The 17,770-nt window shown below is 41.2% G+C and overlaps 1 protein-coding gene across 3 annotated transcripts in view; it reads left to right on the forward strand.

Annotated features, from left to right (window-relative positions):
- Positions 1–951: 951 nt before the first annotated feature.
- Positions 952–17,770, forward strand: part of UGGT1 (UDP-glucose glycoprotein glucosyltransferase 1) — a 109,366-nt gene continuing 92,547 nt past the window's right edge. For 2 of the 3 annotated variants that reach the window (XM_032636762.1, XM_032636763.1), the window contains exons 1-4: positions 952–1,198; positions 6,172–6,307; positions 11,377–11,459; positions 13,813–13,943. In XM_032636762.1, the coding sequence (XP_032492653.1) occupies positions 1,141–1,198; positions 6,172–6,307; positions 11,377–11,459; positions 13,813–13,943 (408 nt within the window). In that variant the 5' untranslated portion in view covers positions 952–1,140. Of the gene's footprint in view, positions 1,199–3,657; positions 3,778–6,171; positions 6,308–11,376; positions 11,460–13,812; positions 13,944–17,770 lie in introns of those variants that run through there. The other variant, XM_032636764.1, reaches the window with a different exon arrangement.

Raw genomic sequence — 17,770 nt, forward strand, 5'->3', positions numbered from 1 at the left:
ATTTGTGGTGCTGGAATAGTTCTTGATTTTGGTGGTGGTTCCACAAATCTACACAAGTGATAAAATGACAAAACTATACAAACACATTGTACCAATGTCAATTTTCTGGTTTTGAGACTGTAACATACTTATTTGAGATGTAACTATTGGGAGAACCAGGTAAATGGGACCTCACTGTACTATGTTTGCAACTTCCTGTGATTCTGTAATTATTTCAAAATAAAAAGTTAAAACAATAAAAAAATCTGCGTTTAAGTCAAACAAAATAGCACTGAATTTTCTGAGAAAATTTTAGAAAAAGAGAAACCCAACTTTCCTAGAAGTTCTGCACTGTCACTTGATTGTATGCTATAACTAAGCAAATATTGGTGTTATTCATGCATCAATAGTAGAAGACCAAGTTAAAACAGAGAGCAAAAAAACTAACTCTGTAATTCAGTGAATTAAACAATTCCTTTTTTATGGAAGCATCACCTGAAGTGATTTTAAAAACACACAACAGAAATCTACTAACACAAAATCTCCCTCAAGAAATAAATTTTAAAACAGTCATTTCCATTCCTTAAAATTATTTGAAATCCTTTTAGTCCAGCAAGGAACAGAAAGCCCAGTAGTCAGCTACAGAAGTTCTTAAGCACGGTAGAGGCATATAGCTATCAGATTAAGGCGAGTGTTTTTAGTCCTTGCTCTGCCATTCTCAAGCGAAGGACTGTTTGTGTCATATAATCAAAAGTCAGTTAAAATTTTACACTTTCTGTGTAAAAGAAGCTTCTGGGTCTCAGCTGTCCCCCTTTACGAGACGCCACGCCCTCGAAGACCGACACCTCCCTAACCACACTGAACCGCAGACAGCAAGCAGACAGGCGGGGCCTCACCGGATGTAAGATGGCGGCCGAGTGACGCTCTGGGCGGCTCCGGCCGCGACTCGGTAGCCGGAAGTCCTCTGTCTCTAGCCAGTAGGAAGCGGAAGTAAAGGGCGGTCGGCGGCAGAGCTCTATCTTTGCAAGGCCGGCTTGCGAGCGGAGCCACGGGGAGGGCGCGTGTAGGCCGCTCACTGGCGCAGCTGCTGCCTCCCCGCCGCTGCGCCGCCCCGCCCCGGCGTTGTCGCAGGGGCAGTCGTGGACGAAGCGCGGCCCCGGCATGGACTGGAAAGGGTCTGCGGGCGGCGCGTGTGCTGCCGCTGCGCGGCCGGTGACAGGTACCCCTAGTGGGGGGCGTGGGGAGTTCTCGCGGGGGGAGAGAGGGTCTGGGGAGCGAGGCCACCTTGTGTCCCGGTCACCTTGAGCTTCCGTTTCTTCCCTGACTCAGTTTCCCCTCCTGTATCCCAGCCCTCCCCTTCTTTGCGAGTCCCCCGAGTTGTCCCTCGGTGTCCTCTGGGCACATACCGTCTCTGCGAGGGTGGTCGCGGGCTCTGTTTAGCCGTTTTGAACCTTCATTGAAGAGCTTCGAGACCCGTGTGCCCAAGTGCAGACGGAGGTGGGAGAAGTGCCCTAACGTGAATTTCGTCCAAGCCTGACCCCAAGTAGGCTGAGAACCAGCAGTCTGCAGGACTCCGGTTGGAGAACGAATGGATCTTTTTATAGATTTCTTTTTTCCCTAAAATGAATTCGGGTGATGAATATTGGTTCCGTTTTCATTTAATACGAGGATCTGGTGGCTGAAAATTGGATGATCCGGTTTCACTTTTAGCGTGGGACCTGCCAGAAGAGAAGGATCTGCGTACATCGCCAATAAGTTATGGGTGGGAGCTCTTCGTGTTCCTTGGCCAGAATCTCTAGATCGTTTTGCATTTCTTGCCCGATTTGAGAACTAGCATATTTTGCTCATTCAAAGTCCTGGGGTCTTATGCCTTACTGTGTTACACTGTATTGGAAACATTCATTCATCGTGTACTTGGCCAGCCAACTTTACGGTGTGATGTTTGAAGACATTTTAAATAGCTATATGACAGCAACACAAAATTTGGGTTGATTGTAGCCTTTCCATTTGACTTGCTTTTGTTAAACTTAGCTGAAACTCATTTTTATTGAAGGAAATAAACGTTGCTTTGTACAGTAGTAGGGCATCTTCACAGTGCATATTTAACTTGAGAATAAATTGAACTATGGAGAAAATACTATTAGACTTTTCTCCAGTTACTTGCGATCATTTTCATATTACATGTATGGTATCTAATTTTAACCTGAAATTGCATGTATGTGGTTCACAGCAAGTGGGTTTTGCTAACAGGTATAAGTGTATATTAAGTTTAAATTTTTCAGAAGTAAATTTATTTCTCAAGAAGAGTACTTCCTGTTATTTTTCCTTGCTGTTATCATATATGTTGAAACTCGGATGGCTACTTATTAACTTGCACCCTGCAAGGTTTTTTTGAGTTTGTAAGCTATTTTCTTCAGTTTAAAAACGGAAAAAGAAAAAGTTGATGATGATTTATAATTTTATGCCTCTTCTGTTTTCCAAAAGTGAAAAACATTTGCCATAATATAATTTTGATTACTATTTTTGATAAATGAGCAAGAGATAGTGTCTTTAAACTAAAGAAACTGGGCCACACACTAGATCTTACTAGATGAATCTTTTGGGCGTAGAACCTATTAAAGACTGTTTTTAATTTATCCATCGTGCTGGAAGCGTGATGCCTATAATCATGCAGTGCCATGCTGCACATTCTGACAGCTGTTATTTCACAGCTTTTAAGGGTTCCTTTTAAGGTCAGAGGGTCAGCGTGATAAGGGATCTCGTAGAATGAAGCCATCCTCAAACAAAAGGCCACTCAGTGACGTTCTTATTTCTACTTCTCTGGACAACCTTTTCCTCTGGTGTTACCTGTGGTATCAAGGATGTGGGGTCTGGGGGTGGGAAAGCTCTTCTTTAATGTGTAGCTTTCCTCTCTTTCCCATCTCTACTGATGCTGTACTGTGCCCCAGAAACTCTCTGTCTCTTAAAACAGGGCAGGGGGATCTCTGGGTGAGTCATGGTACGTAGAGTTTTCATTTTCACCCTTCTTAAGGCTTAGGCTTTTTGTAGTGCCTTTACTCTCGTTGCCACATCCCTTTCCTAGCCAGTGGCTTTCATTCATCCCTTAATGAACAAAGCCTGTGTTTATTTTATTTTGAGTGCCTCCTGTGTTCCAGGCATTATGCTAGGCATGTGACTGTGACCGACAAAACTCCCTGTGCTTGAGGAGCTCACGTTCAGTCCCCAGAGCCAGCCCAAGTATGGATCTGTTCAGGCTGGTTGCTTGGTTTGGTTTGCTCCCAGCTTCAGGCTCACACCCTTGGTTTCAAGTTGAAGCTCTACCTCTCTCAGCCACCTGCGTCCCAAGGACTCTGCCCCTAGAAAATCTCTGGACTTGCCTTGGGTCTTGTAATAAAGTCCTTTGCTCATTCTGGGTCTACACAGTATGAATTCTTACCCCTTCTTAAAGCCAGAGGACCAGGGCAGAGAGCATGGTATTGTGGGACTTTTGAAAACAGGCAGATGTGGGTTCCAAACATTGCCATTTATTAGTCCGGCAAGTTACTTAGCCTCTCCAAGCTGCCATTTTCTTATTTTTCAAGTAGGGATGATAGTGTTTCACGCATCATGCAGCGTATTTATGGACTACCTGCTGTTTGCCAGGCCCTGCGCTGTTGGCTGTGGTGGACAAAGTGGACGAGGCTGCCCCCCTCGGGAGCTGCAGTCTCCTGGGGCCTTGTGTGGAAGGGCTGGGTAACGAGTTTGCAGAGCGCTTGGCAGTGGCGCTGTCCAGAGTGATTCGCCCGGAGTAATTGCTCTGTAAGTGCGGGTGTTTCCTGGGGCCTTCGGTCCCTCCCTGTCCCCTCCCCACTCTGTGCATGCCCTCGGCCTGGGAGTACTGTGCAGAGGCATCTGATTTCTCATCTGGAATCACCACTGTTGGGGGATTACACGTCTAGGTCCCTTCAGGAAAAATGGTGAACATAGCTGTAGCATTAATACTGCTTGAACATAGTTCATATGCGCTGTCTCCGCTTTAGAAACTTAGTGACTTTGGGGGAGGATTTTGTTGATTTTTTTTCCTAGCCACAGAGGATATATTTCCAAAGCATATTTATTTCCAGGCCTTGTAATAACGATGAGTTATTATTCTGTAACTTAGAAGACAGTTTCTAGTTTCTCTTCCTTACATATTTTAACTGGAGCAGTTAGTTCTGGTGTAGTACTTGACGCTTTACAAAGTGACTTTCACGTTGCCTTCTCAGTTCGCTCGTGGCGCGTGTTGCGGCAGATACTGTTATTCCTATTTGAGAGAGTGGGAGACTAAGGGCAAGGGAGTTATCAGGTAAGGTGCCTGTGGTTAAACTGCCAGTGAGTAGCGAACTCAGGAATTGATCACAGGTGCCTGACTCTGAAGGCTTTCTCTTCTTGCTAACCCGTGTTTGTTCTATCACGAGGAGTAGGTTTCTGAGGCTAGAGTGTCGGAGAGAGTTGAGTGGGCTGAAATTGTGCGTAAAAGTTTGGGTCCTTCCTCTGCGGGAAATGTCGGTAACTTTTGCTACATTCCGAGAGGGGCCTGCATTGACTTCGGCCTCTCCTCCCCCGCCCCCCCCCCACCCCGCCCCCAAGCCAGCAGGTTTCATTGTCAGAGGTCTAGTTTGCTTAGTCCTAGTCTTTATCGATGTTGATTTTTTTTTTTTAGTGTGTGTTTATAAATGGGATGTTCATATTAATTTTTTTTTGTTTCCAAAGAAGCTGGCAGTGCCTGAACTTCAGACTCTTTTAAAAGCAACTTTTCTATTTGGTAGAATTCATTTCTCTTCGGACCATTGTTCTTTAGAGATATTGTGTGTCATAGGAAGCAAGATGTTGGCACAAATGATAAAGCTTTTTGTAAAAGGAAGATACTGACTGGTTGCTCCAGTATGTGGGCTGTCTCTCCCCAACAGTGTATATTATAACTGGCATCGAGGAATTGGGGTGAGCTTTACCAGACCTTAACATTCAGAAGCACAAGTCTGGTTTAGTGTTTCCCACATATTCCTGTCCCCTTTGGGTTCCCATTCAAATGGGTGGAACTTGGAGGCTGACTTTTTATATCACAGTGGAAGTCTGATTAGGTTGTGTTAGGCAGACTTCCAGGGATGAAAACACAGATCAAAGAAGCCTGAAGCCGGAGACCTTTTGTGAAATGATGTGGACACCAAGGATCTCGGCATGCTCGCTGAGGCTGCTGCTGGGGATTTAGGAGGCCTGCATTCTGTGGCCCTGCTGATTCACCAGTGACCCCACCTTTCTTATTTTATAGATGGGGATCTATTGAGTTCTTACATTTCCTCATTCCAGAACCTGTATTTGATTTTACATTCGCGACCCACCCTATTAGCTTCCTGAGGCTGCCATAACAAAGTACCACAAACGGGGTGGCTTAGAACAGCACTTTATTGTCTCACGAATTTTGGGAGGCTAGAAGTTCTAAATTAAGGTGTCACAGGACCATGTTCCTTCTGAAATATGTAGAGGAGGATCTTTCTTTGCCTTTTCCAGCGTCTGGTAGCCCTGGGTGTTCGTGGCTTGTAGTGTAATTCCAGTGTCTGCCCCCGTTTTTACTGGGCATTCTCCCTGTGTCTCTTCATGTAGTCTTCCCTCTGCATGCCTGTCTCTCTGCCCACATTCCCGCCCCCCCCGCCCCGCCCCTTTCTTTTAATAACACCAGTCATTGGACCAGGGCCTACCCTGATGACCTCATTTTAACGTGATTACCTCTGTAAAGACCATATTTCCAAACAAGTTCACATTCTGAGGTACTGGGGTGGGGTAGGACTTCACTCTATCTTTTTGGGGGAATACAGTTCAATCTGTAACACCTTTCATTTGTGTTTTCACCTCTCTAAGCTTTATTTACTCTCCTGCTTCATAAAGTATGATTGTGTGCAACCTGCTGGGCCACCAGCTGACTTTTATATCTCTGTATGGTATAGACAAACAGGAGATGAAGTGCAGCCTTTGTAGGAGAGAGTGTAATGAACGACACACCTTTAGTTGTGTGTCAGTCATCAGCAAACATCTGCTGAATTATCTAGATAGTAGGTGCTGTTATATTTTGGAAGCATTTTTATTTCTGTGATAGTCATGTTATTTTTTATCTCTAATTATTAAGATTCAGGTTTAAACATTGCCTTGTAGCGAAACTTTTTTTTCTTCCCTTTTTAGGGGTTTGCCATAAAATGGGCCTTCTGACTGTACTCACTGGACTATGGCTGTTTTCCTCAGTAAAGGCAGATTCAAAAGCCATTACAACCTCTCTTACAACAAAATGGTTTTCCACTCCGTTGTTGTTAGAAACCAGGTAAGAAGACATTTTTTTTCTTTCACATGTTTGAGTGAAAATGTAGGCTCTGCTAGTGAATATTCAGGAGCTTTTTAGGGAGTGAGATTCTCATCATATGCATTTAGTAAGAGCTTCTTTCAGTGTGCACTGGGCTTGTGTGCTGTTCACAGGCTGTTAGGACACAGACTCTATCTGTCAGCAGGCTAGGACTGAAATGATTATAGAGATCTTTAGGGATTTCTTTAGACAAATACATTGAATTGGTTAAATTATTATGTTATCTTCCAGGAAAAGTGTAAATGTGGTAATAATGGAAGAGAGAGTTGTACTTAAAAGAAATTTTCTATTTATTTGAAGAAGGTGTTAAGAGGTGTTTAATAAAGGGAAGAGAAGAGAGCTTGGCAAGGTGGGGGAAGAGGACATGCCCCTCCCAAGAACTTGGAAGGAGACCCCAACATAAGAGAGTGCAGGGCCAAGCTAAGAAAGTGGCCACATTTTATCCGATTGTAGCATCTCCAAAATCAGGATGCATTTAATCAAATCAATATATTATCTTAAAATTGGTGGCATCTTTCACTCAATGTTTCATAAAACAATGATATGTCTTAAAATTGACAGTGTCTTTGGGCAGCATTTCATCCTGCTATTCCTGAAACATACTGGACCCCAGTCTCCTACCCCATCTCTGCCTTAGTGCTCCTTTGCTGAGACTGTACCATCTGGGGCTACAGGAAACTCTAGAAGACGATTTGTGCCTGTCTGCCTGATCCCCTACCTGGCCATTTCTATCCTGCTTTGTTCCTAGGGTCTTGGTGCAGAAAATGAGTTTCAAAGGCCTAGGCCTTGAAGGGATTTAGAGCATAGCAAATATGCAGTAAATCACATCAAGCTTCCCACTGTTATCTCTCAAGCTAGAAGAGATTCCCTGGTCTGGGGAGTACAGAAGAAAATAAAAGTTGAAGGAAACTTAATAACAGCTCAAGTGAACCCTAAGAAGGAGTTAGTAGATGGATCGTAGAAACCACACATATGTTTTTAGGAAAAAAGAAAACATACATCTCAGTTTCTCAATAAAGAAGATCTCCCAGGGACTTCCCTGGCAATCCAGTGGTTAAGACTCTGTGCCTTCGACGCAAGGGGTGCTGGTTTGATCTCTGGTCAGGGAACTAAGATCCCGCATGCCATGTAGTGCGGCCAAAAAAAAAAAAAAGATCTCCCAAACTTGGAAAAAAGAATTGACAGTGTCTTAAAATTGATAAAATGCAATATAGTCAATGATTTCTTGGGAGATTTTAACCCAAGTGTATGTTTTATTTAGTGTTTGTAATATAAATATAACCAGATACCTCTCTTTTAGTTAGTTTTTTGTTTATAGAGGGAAACTTATTTTTATTGTATCTCAAATAACATATAGCTAGGACCTGTAGAGAATCTTTCCAAAGCATACATTTAGGTAGGTGAGCCATGAGCATTTGGTAACTTTCAGAATTTGATATAGCTGGAAATTTGAACTGTTGTGTTATATCAGTTAACTTTGTGGTCTAATTTTATCTTCTGACATCTTCCCCTTGATCCCTAGGAAGATGTGAATGAAGAGTGTTGTGTTGGTAGTGTATACGGATAGTTGTGCCTTCTAAGGCAGAGCCTCCTTTGGTACAGGATTGAGGAGAGGCCATTGGGAACGTGGGACGTGTAGGAGCCCGTCTGGACTTGCTGAGGAGCCTCCCCGACTTTCTGCTGAACAGACTTTCTCCCATCACTTCTCTGTGCCTCCCTTTCCTCAGCAATAAAATGGCAACCCCCCTCCCCCCACAAAACTCCAACAACCCCGTCTCACCCCCAGAAACCCCCAGACTCCACTGCATGTATTTCATAGTGATGTCACAATAACTAATTTGATAAATAGGTCGAGCCCCTCAAATGTCCGCGCTTTGTTAGATCTTGGTGGTTGTAACAGTGAAGTGTCTGAAGGTCGTGTGAGGTCCTGGACTGCCTGAGCCAGGACTCTTGTAGCTGAACATTTTTTCTCCCTTTCTGCTAATCTTATTTGGGGTGATTCATCTGGTGTCAACCTAAGTCATTGAGATTTACTATCACTTTCTAAATAATTTTGTGTAACTAACCGTAACGGATGTTTTACGATATTCTGCGTAACGTTCTTCACTGGATTACACCCCACTACTCTCACTTACACTAACAGATTTCTTGGTGTTTGTGTATTGTCTTAGAAGAGTCTTACGGCCTATACTTGTGGACTTTTGAGAACGTATGCTAAAATTGTCAGCCTTAGTTGATCAGTTTTTTTCTGTTTCTTTGATCTCTGTTGAAGTGACTATTGTAAACTGTTTCCTTCACTGCAACTTACCCATAACAAACATAGCGCCTTTTCATGATATCCTGGCCATTTGCCATTTTGGTTCATTATTTTTACTTCTCTTCTGTGGCTATTTGCGAACAGTTTGCCAAGGAAATGGGACGTGTAGGCAACTCAAAAACACTGCTGTGCTTTTTTGAAACTACTCTATATTCACCTCCAGAGCTAGCTGAGGCCACTCTCCTTCCCTCCTGGGTCCATGGCAGACATTGATGGTGGGTCACAGCACTGTCCATTGGGGGGAGGGTGAAGGGACAGAATCTTTTTCCACACATCGAGGCATGTAGCTAATACAGACATTTTGTCTTCCTTGCTTCTGGCCCTTAGGGACTAAAACTATTCTTGTGTGTATTTTTATTTTTAAAAATTTTAATAAATTTATTTATTTGACTTTTGGCTGTGTTGGGTCTTTGTTGCTGCACGTGGGCTTTCTCTAGTTGTGGCGAGCGGGGGCTACTCTTCATTGCGGTGCGCGGGCTTCTCATTGTGGTGGCTTCTCTTGTTGCGGAGCACGGGCTCTAGGCGCACGGGCTTCAGTAGTTGTGGCTCGCGGGCTCAGTAGTTGTGGCTCGTGGGCTCAGTAGTTGTGGCTTGTGGGCTCTAGAGCGCAGGCTCAGTAGTTGTGGCACATGGGCTTAGTTGCTCCGCGGCATGTGGGATCTTCCCGGACTAGGGATCGAACCCTTGTCCCCTGCATTGGCAGGTGAATTCTTAACCACTGCGCCACCAGGGAAGTCCCTTGTGTGTATTTTTAGGTTGGACCTGATGCTAATGAAGGGTTTGTAGCTTTCTGGTTGTCCATAAAGTGATATATATTTAATTGAAGTAGAGCTCTGAGTATGTTTTGAGCAGCTGTACTTACTAACAGAAATATTGTGTAAATAAAGTTCTATTATTAAAGTTGAAACAATCATCTATTGAGTGCTTATACAATCATTTTTTGAGATATTATAATGGCCTGAGAATGCAGTATGATAGATTTGAGTGATTGAGATTGGAATGTAAATTCCAGATTTTTGATTTACTAACTCTGTGCCCTTAAGAAAGTTAACAAGTTTGTAAGTGGAGAGAATGGTATATATATATATATAATGTGCTCTCCCTCTACCTGTCACCCGGTTTTAGTGATTGTCAATTCAAGTCCAATAACCGTCACCACCGCCACCCTCCTACCTTCTCCCGCTAGAATATTTTAAAGCAAATCCCAGACATCGTATAATGTCATCTGTAAAACTATCAATATTTTACTCTGGAAGTTTTATCGATATTTTACTCAGGTATCAGAAGCTAAAAAACAACTTAAAACAAAAAGCAAACAAACTTAAGCATACTATAAACAAATGGCAGTGTTCCTTTTAATAATACCTTGTATTGTTCCTGTCTTCCATGGATTACTGCAGTGGATCTGGTAATTAATTTTCTTAAGGCTGTTTGACATTTAGACGTTTTAAGACTTATTTATGCAGTGGGGTGAAAGAGAATGTACGTTTAAGAAGTTTTCTTGTAATTATATGAAAAGTATATATTTATGTGCATATGGCCTCTGTAGGAATCTAAGCTAAGACTCACTTTGTATTCTTACAAAGAATACAAAGCATTTACTTGCATATCATAATCTATCTGTTTTACTACCTGTTTTCTTAGACTATAAGCTGTTATAAGGTTGGTATGATGTCTATGTCAGTTACTTGAAAGCCTATAAAATGCCACACTCAAGGAGGCACTAAATAATTTAATACATTATGATGATGGGTATTTTCAGAAACCTATTTTTAGAGAAGCTGTGCATTACCAGGAAATGTTTCTTATGTTGCCATATTTCCGTGTCTAGCTGTGGAGTAGAGAGAGAGTTGTAGAGCCCAGTGTTGACAAGTAATGGGAAAGTCTTCCTTTGGCTAGGTAAGCTGAGATCCAGATCTGTAGTTTGCTTTCAGACAGGGAAAGACCACCACTACATTGGTATGCCTTGGAGGAGAAGATTACCGATTTACATGAATCATTCAATTAGTACATGCATTTTCTTTTAAGGGATTTTAGGCTCTTGAATGCAGGGAAATGTAGAATAGCCATTTTATTTTAGGTCAGTACAGTAGTGTAAAGTCAAGGAAAAAGTTAAGGTGGCATTAAGTTCTAAGACCTGATTTTATTAAATCAGTGCTAACTTTAAACTAATATTTGGTGATTTTGAAAATTTGGATTTGTGGATGTAAAAAGATTACGACATGCTGCCTTTAGTCTCCTAGAAATTTTTCTAGGGTTCATGTTTTCCTTGGGAGAAACTTAGGCGAAAACATATTTTTTTGTTCTTTGCAAGGTATTTCAGAAAATGAGTGAGCAGAACTAGTACTAGAATTATCAATTTCCTAATTCTGCTTCTACTACTGACAGCATTTTCACAAATGAGATTTCATAACCTTTCTTTATATTGGGACTTGCCTGTTGTTACAACATTTCTATTATTCTAGGTTTCTTTAGGGATACCTATTAAGCTATTAAGTGAATAAACTACTAAGCTAATTAGCTAGTAAGACTTGCTTATCATTAGAAAATATATGTTATACATGTTCGTGTATAATATATATTATCAAATAGAAGCCAAGCTTTGGACATTTGGTAACTTAAAAATCTATTTTTACTCTCCTTAGTAATATAGCTTATATTAGAAGATTTCATTAAGTTGTTTTATTTCTGATATTTCCCCCTTTTCTCTCAGTGAGTTTTTAGCAGAAGACAGTCAAGAGAAATTTTGGAATTTTGTAGAAGCCAGTCAAAATATTGGATCATCAGATCATCACGGTAAAATTGAAGCAAATGCTTCTTTGACTTCGGTGTCTGGGAATATATTAGAAAAATTGATCTCTTTCAGAGTATGTGTGGCATGGCAGTTAATGGAATACATTTTTATCTTTAATGACTAGAGTTGTGATGGTAGCCAGCAGAATCAACACAGACTAGTAATTATTTTTGAAAAAGTTTATAACTTTGGTCATAAGAGCTACCTTTGATTTTTTTTTTTTTTTTTGTTTCTCCCCTTGTTTTTGTTCTTTTGTGTTCTTTTATTGAAAGTGCTACATGAATATTTTGTGGGAGTAAAATTCTTTTAAAATCATTTAGCATTTACTTAATAACCATCAGATTTGATTCACTTTCTTTAGTTATGAACTAATTATACAACTGATCTATTATCTGTTAAGTTTGTTATCATTAAGTTAGTGCCATCCCAGAATGTTTTCCATTATGCACGCCAGCCACACACAACTGGAGTGTCAAGGTGTCAAATTAATGACAAGGTAAACTGTATCACTTGTTTACAGTTTCTGATGAGCTTTCACAAACATTTTCCAATTCAATATAAGCTACATAGTGTATGAACATTAATAGTCAAAGATGCTGATACATGAGTAGTTAAAACCTTGAGTATTACATTGACAGGCGTAAGTCCTTGTTGAAGAGAAAATGTGTAAAAATTATGTGACTGCTGTTAATATTTGACTAATTGATTTTTAACTTTATGATATTTAAAAATTAATACATCTTTAAAAAGTCAAGTCTGAATCTTTTTTCGTGATTTAAGTGCATAAAAGTTTTGAACAAGCTTTGGTTACATAATTTGTAAGCTTTAGTTACATAATTTGGAGTCAGCTAGAGTTGTTTGAGTTATCAAAAAAATCATTTTAGTTTAGATAAAACAAATTTTAGATAAAACAAATTTATCAAAGTGAGTTTTGTAATGAATTTTGAATTCTGACGTTTAAAATGAAATTTCTTCAATATAAATGCTGATGTGTTCCTGGTTAAAATTAGGGGAGTATGAATTCTTGGAAGTGACCATAAAAGTACGTTAAACATTTTATTTGAAATACTAGTCATAGTCCCGCCACCCAAAGAGAGTCACCATTAACATTCTGGCAACATTTTAAGATATTTCTTTCTGATCTCTTTTTCTGCTTAGAAGGTGCTAATGCCATATAGAACCTTTTACATTTTGCTTTTTTTTTTTTTTGCTGTACGGGGGCCTCTCACCGCTGTGGCCTCTCCCGTTGTGGAGCACAGTCTCCGGACACGCAGGCTCAGCGGCCATGGCTCACGGGCCCAGCCGCTCCGCGGCATGTGGGATATTCCCGGACCGGGGCACGAACCCGTGTCCCCTGCATCGGCAGGCGGACTCTCAACCACTGCGCCACCAGGGAAGCCCCATTTTGCTTTTTAAAATGTGAAATATTTTTCTTAAATTTCTTTTTGGAATAGATAATAGTGGTTTAAAAGTCAAAGCTATACAAAAGGCTCTACACAGAAAAATCTTGTTCCTGCTGTTTCTCTTGGCTTTTTATAACCATTTAAATTGTTTAGTCTTCAGTGTTTTTTTCTTTTTTACAATAAATACATAAGTATGTATTCCTATTTCTTATTCTTTGTAAGAGTAAGAAAAAATTGCATACTATATACATTGTTTTGTACCTTGTGCTTTTCGTTTAATGTATCCTGGGGATTGTTTCATACTGGTACATGCGTTTTTTTTTCCCCTCAGATAATGTGTTCCAATTGTTTTAATGCTTCTCCCCAAACTACAGTTTCATTAGTATTCTTTAATATCTTGTACTTCCTCATCACACTGCTCCGTCTTGTTGGGTTATTTGAATACATAACATATGCAGACACTGTGGTTACAAAGACAAGTCATAGTTTCGGGGTTTGGGGCCCCAAAGGCTCTTTGGGAGGGGCAGTTAGTAAGTAGATAAATGAGTAAGTGATGTGCTAAGTGAAAGAGGTGAGCGAAGAAATATTATGGGAGCAAAGAAGAGATGAACTTGGTCCAGTGAGGCATGGGGTAGGGATAGGCGGTACCTCCCTGGAATAGGTGCTCTCACAGCTGAATTCTTCCTGAGGAAGAAAGTAGGAGTTAGTCATCCCGGTAAGTGGGACAATTGCAGTCTAGGGAGAGGGAATAGTCTGAACAAAGGGAAGAAAAGTCCAATTGCATGGTGTACTTCAAGGAATTCTAAGCATTTGACAGCAGTTCAGGACAGTATAGGGGTAACATTTTGCAATCAGTATGCTTTTGTAACACATAGCTTTGTACTTTATGAACTATCTTATTTGGATACCTCTAGTCATATAGAATTATTTTGGTTAATGTTCTTCCTGACAGGTACTGATTATTCCTATTATCATGCAATACTGGAAGTTGCATTTCAGTTTCTGTCACGACTACAGCAGAATCTGTTGAAATTTTGTCTGTCTCTTCACTCCTACTCAGCGACAATTCAAGCCTTCCAGCAGGTGAGTTCAGTGCTTACACGTGACAGTATTCTTTAGTGGTTACATATCTTGATCGGCTGTATTGCAGTTGTCCTGGCATTGTATTACAGGACTATACCTTTTCTACCTGAAATTGTCTAGGATTTACAATTTGTTTATAAATAATAAGCAAAATTGATGATGTTAAATCTTCAAATAACATATTATAAAAAATATAATTTGCTCTTATTTTCATTTAAGGAAAAATAAAATATCTACACAAAAAACTGCCTACCAGACTTTATTTATACAGCACAGGTGAAGAGAGAGGCGATATAGTTTTTGCTAAACCAGTTAACCCTGAGTGTGATCATAGCCTGTAGATCTAAAAGCAGTTCACGGGAAATACAGCAGATAGGAAATGTGAAACAATATCACAGGAATACAGTCAGGAAAAGCTAGGATGAGGAAAGCTTTTTAGTAAAATAATCTGATTTTGTCAACAAAGCAAGTTAAAAGGAAAAGAAAAGAGGGAAGGAGGAGCTTCAAGAGAGACTTTAAAAAGGTGTCAACTGGGGCTTCCCTGGTGGCCCAGTGGTTGAGAATCTGCCTGCCAATGCAGGGGACACGGGGTTGAGCTCTGGTCTGGGAAGATCCCACACGCTCCGGAGCAACTGGGCCCGTGAGCCACAACTACCGAGCCTGCGCGTCTGGAGCCTGTGCTCCACAACAAGAGAGGCCGCGACAGTGAGAGGCCCACGCACTGCGATGAAGAGTGGCCCCCGCTTGCCGCAACTAGAGAAAGCCCTCGCACAGAAATGAAGACCCAACACAGCCAGAAATAAATAAATTAATTAATTAAAAAAGGTGTCAATTCAACGTGTGGATCTTGTTGGATTTTTAAAAAAAATTTATTTTTATTTTTGGCTGTGTTGGGTCTTTGTTGCTGCGCGCGGGTTCTTCCCCAGTGGTGGTGAGCAGGGGCTACTCTTCGTTGCGGTGCGCGGGCCTCTCGTTGGGTGGCTTCTCTTGTTGCAGAGCACGGGCTCTAGGTGCGTGGGCCTCAGCAGCTGTGGCACTTGGGCTCAGCAGTTGTGGTTTGCAGGCTCTAGAGCATAGGCTCAGCAGTTGTGGTGCGCAGGCCCAGTTGCTCCGCGGCATGTGGGATCCTCCTGGACCAGGGCTTGAACCCGTGTCCCCTGCATTGGCAGGCGGATTCTTAACCACTGCGCCACCAGGGAAGCCCCTTATTGGATTTTGAGTTGAACAAACTCGTAAAAAGTAGCAAGAGAATCAAAGGTGTGTATGCTGATTGTATGTTTGGTATAAAAGAATTGTTAATTTTAAAACCTCTTTTTAAATTCTGAAATAAAACCAGCATAGAAAATGACTCTCAAGAAATATATAGTATAAAGAATTTATAACGAAGTGAACACTCTTGTAATTTTCACCCCGGTCAGGAAATTGAATTTAGCCAGGTACCATGGAAGCCCTTGATGTGCTGTGTCCCCATCACAGCTGACTTTTGCCCTTCAAAAGGAATCACTTTCTTGTGTTGGAATCATTTGCTGTTTTGTTTTTTTTTAAAAAAACATTTCATTGCCCAAGAGTTCATCACCAAACAATAGAGTTTAATCTTGCCCAGTTTTAAAAAAATTATTAATTTTTTGGGGGGTGAGTGGTCTCTTAATTTATAGGTTCTCCCTCTATCCCTTTCTTTTCTGTTGAATAACTTATACTGTTTGCCCTATACATTTTTTTTTTTCCTTTGGCCCCAGCAAGGCCCTTGCTGGATCTTAGTTCCCCAGCCAGGGATTGAACCCAGGGCCCCGGCAGTGAAAGCGCTGAGTCCTAACCACTGGACCACCAGGGAATTCCCAATAGATTGCTATCATTGCAGAAATTTCTCTTGTACAGTACTCGTCTATAAGAATAAGGGTGTTACTCTGTTTTTCCCCTCTCCCCTTTTCTTGCAATAGCTTTGTATGGGATTTGACACTGAGACTTTTTCTGCTCAATTTGATGTGAAATTAGTTTTCCTTAACTTTTGGAGGTCGGCATGGTTCCCTATTCTGTTGATTTTATGTTGTGTTAAAATAGGGTGGCTTTAAAAAAAAGGTAGCTTTTGCTTTTTGAAATTTCCTGACTCTGTTCCCCTCTTTCACTTTTATATTTGGACTTTTTCTTTTATTGGCTTTTATCTCTGTCCTGCTTGAGTTTTATTCTGCCCTCAACAGTTTCTCCTTAGAGTTGGGGCCCTTTCCTAGAAGGGAGTCCTAGCCTGTGAGTTATGAGTTCACAGTGGTCAGACTGCCTTGTGCTTACCTGTACGAGGTGAAACAAAACCCGTCGGCCCACCATACTTGACAGTGAAAACCTTTTGGCTGTTTTGGGGTTTTCTTGTTTTCAGGATCATCAGAATCTCTGCAGTTTCCCTCTACTTCTGTGGCCTCTGATAACCGCAGGTCATTTTTGTGTTTTGTATCATGGGGATTTCCTTCCACCTAGTTTTGTCATAAATGTGGTCCACTGGTTTTTGTTTTCATTTTTGCTTTGTTTTTATGGGAGAACTTGGGAAGATTGAAAAACTATGCTGCCGGTGGCCATCAATACAGAATTGTATTACTTTTTTTTTTTTGCGGTACGTGGGCCTCTCACTGCTGTGGCCTCTCCCGTTGCGGAGCACAGGCTCAGCGGCCATGTCTCACAGGTCCAGCCACTCCTTGGCATGTGGGATCTTCCTGGACCGGGGCATGAACCCGTGTCCCCTGCATCGGCAGGCGGACTCTCAACCACTGCGCCACCAGGGAAGCCCTGTATTACTTTTTTTTAAAAGTGTGATAATGGTAGTATGTTTTTTTAAAAAAAAAATCTCTGTGTTTTGGGAGTTCCCAGGTGGCCTAGTGGTTAGGATTCTGGGCTTTCACTGCCATGGCTTGGATTCAAACCCTGGTCGGGGAACTGAGATCCTGCAAGCCGTGTGGCCGGCCAGAAAAAAAAACCCAACAAAACATTTCTGTGTTTTATTGAGACATAGTGAAACATTATAAATGAAGTGCTATTTGGAGCTTGTGTCCAAATGATCCAGTGGAGTGTGGTAGGAAGGTGGAAGAAATGAGATTGGCCATGAATTGATAATTACTGAAGCTGGGTCAAGGGTACATAGGGGTTTATTGTACTGTTCTTTCTTCTTACAAACACAAGTTTGTAAGTTTTGTAATAATTTACAAAAAAGAAGAAAAATGTAATGGAAAGTTTTAATATTGATTTTTCATAGCAAGCTTTCCATTTCTCCCCATCTGTTCTTAATTATTTGTATTCCAGCAGTAGAAAAGGACATTCAGTAGGAATGTGTTACATAAATGACATTAGTGTGTACCCAGACCTTGTCAGTATGTCCTTTCCTTTCCCCATCTCTATACACTCATGCTTTTCAGTGTGCCTCTCGTTTAAGTTGCAGGTGGACTTATCTCATTGTGCCTGGGCGTTAGTGCATTTCACTCTAAACATACCCCACGTCTCATTCAGCCTTTCCTTTGAATATGTTAGTGTGCTCCTTGGATAATTTTACCTTTCCATCTGTACTCTTTTTTTAGGCCCCGTTGGTTTTTTAGATTCAGTGTCATTCTTCCTGTTTCAGGGAGGGGCTTCACATTAATCTGCGTATTATACTTAATTAGGACTGCATTGTTATACTTTGACACTTACAATTGACATTTGTAGGCTTAGTTTTCTACAAGGTACATACTGTGTTCCCTGGATATCTTTTTTTTTTTGTAACATTTAAAAAAAAATAATTATTTATTTTTGGCTGCATTGGGTCTTCGTTGCTGCGTGCGCACAGGCTTTTCTGTAGTTGCAGCGAGCAG

This window comes from Phocoena sinus, chromosome 7 (genome assembly GCF_008692025.1).
Source record: "Phocoena sinus isolate mPhoSin1 chromosome 7, mPhoSin1.pri, whole genome shotgun sequence".
NCBI lineage: Eukaryota > Metazoa > Chordata > Mammalia > Artiodactyla > Phocoenidae > Phocoena > Phocoena sinus.